This window comes from Salvelinus fontinalis, chromosome 24 (assembly GCF_029448725.1).
Source record: "Salvelinus fontinalis isolate EN_2023a chromosome 24, ASM2944872v1, whole genome shotgun sequence".
Lineage (NCBI taxonomy): Eukaryota > Metazoa > Chordata > Actinopteri > Salmoniformes > Salmonidae > Salvelinus > Salvelinus fontinalis.
In genome coordinates, this window is record NC_074688.1 from 45,626,389 (window position 1) to 45,638,741 (window position 12,353).

General features: G+C 35.1%; 2 protein-coding genes across 5 annotated transcripts in view; both read left to right on the forward strand.

The window, feature by feature from the left end:
• slc25a15a (solute carrier family 25 member 15a) overlaps nucleotides 1-2,062 on the forward strand; it is a 29,371-nt gene extending 27,309 nt beyond the window's left edge. For all 4 annotated transcript variants that reach the window (XM_055880792.1, XM_055880789.1, XM_055880793.1 and 1 more), the window contains one exon: nucleotides 1,601-2,062. In XM_055880792.1, the coding sequence (XP_055736767.1) occupies nucleotides 1,601-1,725 (125 nt within the window). In that variant the 3' untranslated portion in view covers nucleotides 1,726-2,062. The remainder of the gene's footprint in view (nucleotides 1-1,600) is intronic.
• Nucleotides 2,063-4,788: 2,726 nt separating this feature from the next.
• stoml3a (stomatin (EPB72)-like 3a) overlaps nucleotides 4,789-12,353 on the forward strand; it is a 32,255-nt gene continuing 24,690 nt past the window's right edge. The window contains exon 1 of the mRNA XM_055880856.1: nucleotides 4,789-4,837. Within this exon, the coding sequence (XP_055736831.1) occupies nucleotides 4,789-4,837 (49 nt within the window). The remainder of the gene's footprint in view (nucleotides 4,838-12,353) is intronic.

Genomic DNA, 12,353 nt, shown 5'->3' on the forward strand with positions numbered 1-12,353 from the left:
CCTGCAGTGAGGATAATGTTGAAGAGTTTGAGTATAGCCAATTTGAATTTGTGGTCTGTATATTTTATCATTTCATTTAAAATACCATCAGCACCACAGGCCTTTTTGGGTTGGAGATTGCATAGTTTTTCCAATAATTCTTCTTCTGTAATTGGGGTATCTACAGGATTCTGATAGTCTTTGACTGCTAATTCAAGGATTTGTAATTTTTCTTGTATATCTTTTTGTTCTGGGCTCTTTGTTATATTGCTGTAGAGGTTTGCAAAGTGATTTCTCCACATATCCCCATTTTGGATAGCCAATTCCTCATGATGAGGTTTGTTTAATTTATTCCAATTCTCCCAGAAGTGGTTTGATTCTATGGATTCCTCAATTCCATCCAGCTGATTTCTAATGTGCTGTTCCTTTTTTGTTCTTAGGGTGCGTTTGTATTGCTTCAGTGTTTCCCCATATTGAAGGCGTATATTTTTGTTGTCTGGTTCTCTGTGTTTTTGATTAGATATATTTCTCAATGACTTTCTTAGATTTGTGCAATCATTATCAAACCATTTTTCATTATCTGTTATTTTTGGTTTGCTCTTATGCTTCTTTAGATTAGCCAAGGAGGCTAATTTGTCAAATATAAAGTTTATGTTTCTAACGGCCAAATTTACACCTTCATTGCTGAAGGAGAATGTTAAGGCTAAAAAGTTGTCCAGGAGAGATTGTATTTTTTAGCTACTAATTGCTTTTTGGTAGATGTCTGTACTGTTTGCACTCCATCTATAGGCTTGTTTAGTACCATGTAATTTATTGGGCCGTGATGCTTCATGGTTGGGTTCTGCTCTTCTCAGATACACTGTGATTTTACTGTGGTCTGAGAGAGGTGTTCGTGGGCTGACTGTGAAGGCTCTGAGAGACTCTGGGTTTAGGTCGGTGAGGAAGTAGTCTACAGTGCTGCTGCCAAGGGATGAGCTGTAGGTGTACCTACCAAAAGAGCCCCCTCTCAGCCTACCATTGACTATGTACAGACCCAGTGTTCGACAGAGCCTCAGGAGCTGTACTCCGTTTTTGTTTTTCACTTTGTCATAGTTGTTTCTGTGGGGGTATGTGGGGAGGGAAAGGTTATTGCTTCCTGGTAGGTGTTTATCCCCATAACTGTTAATAGTGTCTTGTTCTTCTGCTGTTCTAGCATTCAGGTCTCCACAGACCAGTACGTTGCCTTGGGCCTGAAAGTGACTAATCTCTCCCTCTAGAATGGAGAAGCTCTCTTCATTGAAGTAGGGTGACTCTCTCTCTCTGCGTCTGGTTCTTTCGCTCACCTAGTCCCGCGTGACAACGAGTACATTCGGGTGTCAGGGAAAACTTACGGAGTAAAAAGTACATTATTTTCTTTAGAAATGTAGTGAAGTAAAAGATGTCAAAAATATCAATAGTAAAGTACAGATACCCCCAAAAAGTACTTAAGTAGTACTTTAAAGTATTTTTACTTTAGCACTTTACACCATTGGTACACTGTGATATAAGATGGTACCTCAAATGTTCAACAGTTTATATTTTGAGTGAAATAAAGTATTATACACAGAATCTGTCTTCCTCTATATTTCTGTTCTTCCTATAGGAGTGGCTCCTCTCTACTCAGGCCTCACTCCCACCATGATCAGAACCTTCCCTGCCAATGGAGCTCTCTTCTTGGCCTATGAGCTCAGCCGTAAGGCGATGATGCAGAAGTTTGGAGACGTCTGATTGGCTGATCCCTTCTCCTCACAACGGACACTTCCTGTTTCCTCCACCAATGCCTGCATTTTTGTTGGCATCCCAAAATGGAACCTTATGTTTAAACATTATTTTTAAAGTCTGAATGTAATTTTTTTTTTTGTATAAAATATGCCTTTTGTTGTAGTTGTAGCTACTGAATATAATAATATAATAAATAATAATAAGCTATTGAATATGCAAGGATAATGCCTACATTTGTTGAGCAGGTCACAGTTATTTGAGAATGTAAAGTGTGTGGTGTTCTGTAAAAACTTTAAATAAAGTCACACACTCTATATTGAATGGCTAATCCTAACCTACCATATACAGTGTGATATTTCTCTCTTTTTTATACAGTTTACTCTTACACTTAGTCAACACTTCTACAAAACAGGTTTTCAGGTGTGTGTCAGCTTATGCTTTGTACAGTTATTCTATGGGACACCTATCCACTGTGAAGGTACTGTGAATCTACTGTGAAGGTACTGTGAAGGTACTGTAAAGGTACTGTGAAGGCACTGTGAAGGCACTGTGAAGGCACTGTGAAGGCACTGTGAATCTACTGTGAATCTACTGTGAAGGTAGTGCGAAGGCACTGTGAATCGACTGTAAAGGTACTGTGAATCTACTGTAAAGGTACTGTGAATCTACTGTGAAGGCACTGTGAATCTACTGTGAAGGTACTGTGAATCTACTGTGAAGGTACTGTGAATCTACTGTGAATCTACTGTGAAGGTACTGTGAATCTACTGTGAAGGTAGTGCGAAGGCACTGTGAATCTACTGTGAAGGTATTGTGAATCTACTGTGAAGGTACTGTGAATCTACTGTGAAGGTAGTGCGAAGGCACTGTGAAGGCACTGTGAATCTACTGTGAAGGTACTGTGAAGGCACTGTGAATCTACTGTGAAGGTACTGTGAATCTATTGTGAATCTACTGTGAAGGTAGTGCGAAGGCACTGTGAATCTACTGTGAATCTACTGTGAATCTACTGTGAAGGTACTGTGAATCTACTGTGAATCTACTGTGAAGGTACTGTGAATCTACTGTGAAGATACTGTGAAGGTACTGTGAAGGTACTGTGAATCTACTGTGAAGGTACTGTGAAGGTACTGTGTATAATTAGAACTGTGCATTCATAGAGGTGTTGTACCATTCAAACTGGTGCTGAACCACGGCCAGTTGAGAGGCACATGGTCGTGGTATTAGATTAAGTGTATACTCTGGTAAGCACAATGACTTCTGGAAGACGCTGTTCTTTATAACAAACACATGTATTTATAAAGCCCTTCTAACATCAGCTGATGTCTCAAAGTGCTGTACAGAAACCCAGCCTAAAACCCCAAACAGCAAGCAATGCAGGTGTAGAAGCACCATAACAATAAACATTCACTAATAACTGCTGATTTTATATTCCCCTCTCGCTCTCTCCTTCCCTTCCTCCCTCCATCCTTACCTCCTCCCTCCCCGGTAACGACACAGTGGCGGCCTCTCTGCCTCTCCCCTAGGATCTACAGACTACACAACCTAATACAGACTGTACTACAGACTACACAACCTAATACAGACTGTACTACAGACTACACAACCTAATACAGACTGTACTACAGACTACACAACCTAATACAGACTGTACTACAGACTACACAACCTAATACAGACTGTACTACAGACTACACAACCTAATACAGACTGTACTACAGACTACACAACCTAATACAGACTGTACTACAGACTACACAACCTAATACAGACTGTACTACAGACTACACAACCTAATACAGACTGTACTACAGACTACACAACCTAATACAGACTGTAGATGTACAGACTACACAACCTAATACAGACTGTACTACAGACTACACAACCTAATACAGACTGTACTACAGACTACACAACCTAATACAGACTGTACTACAGACTACACAACCTAATACAGACTGTACTACAGACTACACAACCTAATACAGACTGTACTACAGACTACACAACCTAATACAGACTGTACTACAGACTACACAACCTAATACAGACTGTACTACAGACTACACAACCTAATACAGACTGTACTACAGACTACACAACCTAATACAGACAGTACTACAGACTACACAACCTAATACAGACTGTACTACAGACTACACAACCTAATACAGACTGTACTACAGACTACACAACCTAATACAGACTGTACTACAGACTACACAACCTAATACAGACTGTACTACAGACTACACAACCTAATACAGACTGTACTACAGACTACACAACCTAATACAGACTGTACTACAGACTACACAACCAACCTAATACAGACTGTACTACAGACTACACAACCAACCTAATACAGACTGTACTACAGACTACACAACCAACCTAATACAGACTGTACTACAGACTACACAACCTAATACAGACTGTAGATGTTCAGAGTAAGGCAGAACCAGTCGACGTGTCGGGTGATCCCCCCCACTAGCATGGTGTCAAGATACCACCTATTGTTAATTCATGAGCGTATACACTCATCACAGGACTCACATTCATGACAAAACTATAAGATATAAAGATATACAATAGAATAAACACGCGTCACTAGCTAAGTACAAGTTCCAGTGGATTTTAATTGTGTTGTTAATGAGCCTCTCCTGTCTGCCACACTGTATCGGGGGACTGCAGCATCGACAGAGCTCTCTCTCTCAGAGCTCGGACAGAAACAGATCATTAAGGACAGGCCACACCCTAGTGGGAGAGAGGACACAGGTACATATCCCCACCTGCCTACCGTCCCTCCGACACACACACACAGACACACAACGGCAGACAGACACACACCGACAGACAGACAGACAGACTTGCTCTGTCCGACCAGGCTTCTGAGGAGGTGCTGTTACAAATATACTTAGTTCCTAACCAGTTTTTCAGTCTTTAACGTTCATGTTGCTCTGAGTATTAATAGCTGCAGGTATAGGTGGTATTTCTGAAACTATTGGACTGACTGGGGTTAAATAAAGGTTGAGTACAGAGCACCAGGCAGGACTAGAGAGAGACATGGTGTCCCAGGGAAAGGTCCAGATCAGCACTGAACAGATCCTAGAAGGTACGTGGACCTTACATGGAAATGGGATGATTCAGAGAGAGAGAGACACATCGTTACAACACTTGTATACAGACATAACATGACATTTGAAATGTCTCTATTCCTTTGGAACTTTTGTGAGTGTAATGTTTACTGTTCATTTTTTATTGTTTATTTCACTTTTGTTAATGATCTATTTCACTTGCTTTGGCAATAAAGAAGAGAGAGAGAGAGAGGAGGGGAGAGAGAGAGAGAGAGAAATTCTATACATGCAATGGGAATAAAATAATTTTAACAGTAGATGACATGGATATTATAAACTGAAAAAGTGATGAGATTTGACCATTTTAGGAGGGATTGATTCTTTACCTAATTATCTGGGTGGTTTGTGTGTGTGTCTGCGTGCGTGTGTGTACGTGCGTGTGTGGGAGCGCTTGTTGGAGGCTCTGAGGAGAAGGTGTTGCCTCACTACTAGACACAACAATGACTCAGGAGTACCAGAGAGACCAGAGGACAATTGATACTAGTCACAAACAGACCAGAGAGACCAGAGGACATGTGATACTAGTCTCAGAGAGACCAGAGGACATGTGAAACTAGTCACAGAGAGACCAGAGGACATGTGAAACTAGTCTCAGAGAGACCAGAGGACATGTGAAACTAGTCACAGAGAGACCAGAGGACATGTGAAACTAGTCTCAGAGAGACCAGAGGACATGTGAAACTAGTCACAGAGAGACCAGAGGACATGTGAAACTAGTCACAGAGAGACCAGAGGACATGTGATACTAGTCTCAGAGAGACCAGAGGACACCTGAAACTAGTTACAGAGAGAGACCAGAGGACATGTGATATTAGTCTCAGAGAGACCAGAGGACATGTGAAACTAGTTACAGAGAGAGACCAGAGGACATGTGATACCAGTCTCAGAGAGAGACCAGAGGACATGTGATACTAGTCTCAGAGAGAGACCAGAGGACATGTGATACTAGTCTCAGAGAGACCAGAGGACATGTGATACTAGTCTCAGAGAGAGACCAGAGGACATGTGATACTAGTTACAGAGAGACCAGAGGACATGTGATACTAGTTACAGAGAGACCAGAGGACATGTGAAAGTAGTCTCAGAGAGAGACCAGAGGACATGTGAAACTAGTCTCAGAGAGAGACCAGAGGACATGTGATACTAGTCTCAGAGAGAGACCAGAGGACATGTGATACTAGTCTCAGAGAGAGACCAGAGGACATGTGATACTAGTCTCAGAGTTACCAGAGGACATGTGATACTAGTCTCAGAGAGAGACCAGAGGACATGTGAAACTAGTCTCAGAGTTACCAGAGGACATGTGATACTAGTCTCAGAGAGAGACCAGAGGACATGTGATACTAGTCTCAGAGAGAGACCAGAGGACATGTGATACTAGTCTCAGAGAGAGACCAGAGGACATGTGATACTAGTCTCAGAGAGAGATGTTGATCCAATACACTAGTATACAATACCATACACTACTATACAATACCATACACTACTATACAATACAATACAATACACTACTATACAATACAATACAATACACTACTATACAATACAATACACTACTATTCAATACCATACACTAGTATACAATACCATACACTACTATACAATACCATACACTACTATACAATACAATACACTACTATACAATACCATACACTACTATACAATACCATACACTACTATACAATATCATACACTACTATACAATATCATACACTACAATACCATACACTACTATACAATACCATACACTAGTATACAATACAATACCATACACTACTATACAATACAATACCATACACCACTAAACAATACCATACACTACTATACAATAACATACACTACTATACAATACCATACACTACTATACAATACCATACACTACTATACAATACCATACACTACTATACAATACCATACACTACTATACAATACAATACCATACACTACTATACAATACAATACCATACACTACTATACAATACAATACACTACTATACAATACCATACACTACTATACAATATCATACACTACTATACAATATCATACACTACAATACCATACACTACTATACAATACCATACACTAGTATACAATACAATACAATACAATACCATACACAATACCATACACTACTATACAATACAATACACTACTATACAATACCATACACTACTATACTATACAATACAATACCATACACTACTATACAATACAATACCATACACTACTATACAATACCATACACTACTATACAATACAATACCATACACAATACCATACACTACTATACAATACAATACAAAACACTACTATACAATACAAAACACTACTATACAATACAATACCATACACTACTATACTATACAATACCATACAATACCATACACTACTATACAATACAATACCATACACTACAATACAATACCATACACTACTATACAATACAAAACACTACTATACAATACAATACACTACAATACAATACCATACACTACTATACTATACAATACAATACCATACACTACTATACAATACAATACCATACACTACTATACACTACTATACAATACAATACACTACTATACAATACAATACCATACACTACTATACAATACAATACCATACACTACTATACAATCCCATACACTACTATACAATACCATACCATACACTACTATACAATACAATACCATACACTACTATACACTACTATACAATACCATACACTACTATACTATACAATACAATACCATACACTACTATACAATACAATACCATACACTACTATACAATACCATACAATACAATACCATACACTACTATACAATACCATACACTACTATACAATACAATACCATACACTACTATACACTACTATACAATACCATACACTACTATACTATACAATACAATACCATACACTACTATACAATACAATACCACACACTACTATACAATACCATACACTACTCTACAATACAATACCATACACTACCATACAATACAATACCATACACTACAATACAATACACTACTATACAATACAATACCATACACTACTATACTATACAATACAATACCATACACTACTATACAATACAATACCATACACTTCTATACAATACAATACCATACACTACTATACAATACAATACCATACACTACTATACAATACCATACAATACAATACAATACCATACACTACTATACAATACCATACAATACAATACACTACTATACAATACAATACACTACTATACAATACCATACACTACTATACAATACCATACACTACTATACTATACAATACCATACACTACTATACAAAATCATACACTACTATACAATATCATACACTACAATACGATACACTACTATACAATACCATACACTAGTATACAATACAATACCATACACTACTATACAATACAATACCATACACTACTATACAATACCATACACTACTATACAATAACATACACTACTATACAATACCATACACTACTATACAATATCATACACTACTATACAATATCATACACTACAATACCATACACTACTATACAATACCATACACTAGTATACAATACAATACAATACAATACCATACACAATACCATACACTACTATACAATACCATACACTAGTATACAATACAATACAATACAATACCATACACAATACCATACACTACTATACAATACAATACACTACTATACAATACCATACACTACTATACAATACAATACAATACACTTCTATACAATACAATACCATACACTACTATACAATACAATACACTACTATACAATACCATACACTACTATACAATATCATACACTACAATACCATACACTACTATACAATACCATACACTAGTATACAATACAATACAATACAATACCATACACAATACCATACACTACTATACAATACAATACACTACTATACAATACCATACACTACTATACTATACAATACAATACCATACACTACTATACAATACAATACCAAAAACTACTATACAATACCATACACTACTATACAATACAATACCATACACAATACCATACACTACTATACAATACAATACAAAACACTACTATACAATACAATACCATACACTACTATACTATACAATACACTACTATACAATACAATACCATACACTACTATACAATACAAAACACTACTATACAATACAATACCATACACTACTATACTATACAATACCATACATAACCATACACTACTATACAATACAATACCATACACTACAATACAATACCATACATAACTATACAATACAAAACACTACTATACAATACCATACACTACAATACAATACCATACACTACTATACTATACAATACCATACACTACTATACAATACAATACCATACACTACTATACAATACAATACACTACTATACAATACAATACCATACACTACTATACAATACAATACCATACACTACTATACAATCCCATACACTACTATACAATACCATACACTACTATACAATACCATACACTACTATACTATACAATACAATACCATACACTACTATACAATACAATACCATACACTACTATACAATACCATACAATACAATACCATACACTACTATACAATACCATACACTACTATACTATACAATACAATACCATACACTACTATACAATACAATACCACACACTACTATACAATACCATACACTACTCTACAATACAATACCATACACTACCATACAATACAATACCATACACTACAATACAATACACTACTATACAATACAATACCATACACTACTATACTATACAATACAATACCATACACTACTATACAATACCATACACTACTATACAATACAATACCATACACTACTATACAATACAATACCATACACTACTATACAATACCATACAATACAATACAATACCATACACTACTATAAGATACCATACAATACAATACACTACTATACAATACAATACACTACTATACAATACAATACCATACAATACCATACACTACTATACTATACAATACCATACACTACTATACAATACCATACACTACTATACTATACAATACTATACAATACAATACACTAATATACAATACCATACACTACTATACAATACCATACACTACTATACAATACCATACACTAATATACAATACCATACACTACTATACAATACAATACCATACCATACACTCCAATACAATACCATACACTACTATACAATACCATACACTACTATACAATACCATACACTAATATACAATACAATACACTACTATACAATACCATACACTACTATACAATACAATACACTACTATACAATACCATACACTACTATACAATACAATACCATACCATACACTACAATACAATACCATACACTACTATACAATACCATACACTACTATACAATAACATACACTAATATACAATACCATACACGATTATACAATACAATATCATCCACTACTATACAATACCATCCACTACTATACAATACCATACCATACACTACAATACAATACAATACACTACTATACAATACCATACACTACTATACAATACCATCCACTACTATACAATACCATACCATACACTACTATACAATACAATACACTACTATACAATACCATACAATACAATACAATACCATACACTACTATACAATACCATACACTACTATACTATACAATACAATACCATACACTACTATACAATACAATACCATACACTACTATACAATACCATACACTACAATAAAATACCATACACTACTATACAATACAATACACTACTATACAATACCATACACTACTATACAATACCATACACTACCATACACTACTATACTATACAATACAATACCATACACTACTATACACTACTATACAATACCATACACTACTATACTATACAATACAATACCATACACTACTATACTATACAATACAATACCATACACTACTATACTATACAATACCATACACTACTATGCAATACAATACACTACTATACAATACAATACACTACTATACAATACCATACACTACCATACTATATCATACACTACTATACAATACCATACACTACTATACAATACCATACACTACTATACTATACAATACAATACCATACACTACTATACAATACAATACCATACACTACTATACAATACCATACACTACTATACAATACAATACCATACACTACTATACAATACAATGCAATACAATATAATACAATACCATACACTACAATACAATACACTACTATACAATACCATACACTACTATAGAATACAATAACATACAATACAATACAATACCAAGCAATACAAAGCCATACAATACAATACAATACAATGCCATACCGAACAATACCTTACCATACAGTACAATATCATTTCATACAATACAATGTCATACAATACAATACAATGCCATACAATACAATACAATGCCATACAATACAATACAATACAATGCCATACAATATGACACAATACAATGCCATACAATACAATGCCATACAATACAATGCCATACAATACAATACAATGCCATACAATACAATACAATACAATACAATACAATACACTACTATACAATACAATACACTACTATACAATACCATCCACTACTATACAATACCATACCATACACTACTATACAATACAGTACACTACTATACAATACCATACACTACTATACAATACCATACACTACTATACAATACCATACACTACTATACAATACAATACACTACTATACAATACCATACACTACAATACAATACCATACACTACTATACAATACCATACACTACTATACAATACAATACCATACACTACTATACAATACAATACACTACTATACAATACCATACACTACTATACAATACCATACACTACTATACAATACCATACACTACTATACAATACAATACACTACTATACAATACCATACACTACTATACAATACCATACACTACTATACAATACCATACACTACTATACAATACCATACACTACTATACAATACCATACACTAATATACAATACCATACACGATTATACAATACCATACACTACAATACCATACACTACTATACAATACCATACACTACTATACAATACCATACACGATTATACAATACAATACCATACACTACAATACAATACCATACACTAATATACAATACCATACACTACTATACAATACAATACCATCCACTACTATACAATATCATACCATACACGATTATACAATACAATACCATACACTACAATACAATACCATACACTACTATACAATACCATACACTACTATACAATACCATACACGATTACACAATACAATACCATACACTAATATACAATACAATACCATCCACTACTATACAATATCATACCATACACTACTATACAATACAATACACTACTATACAATACCATACACTAC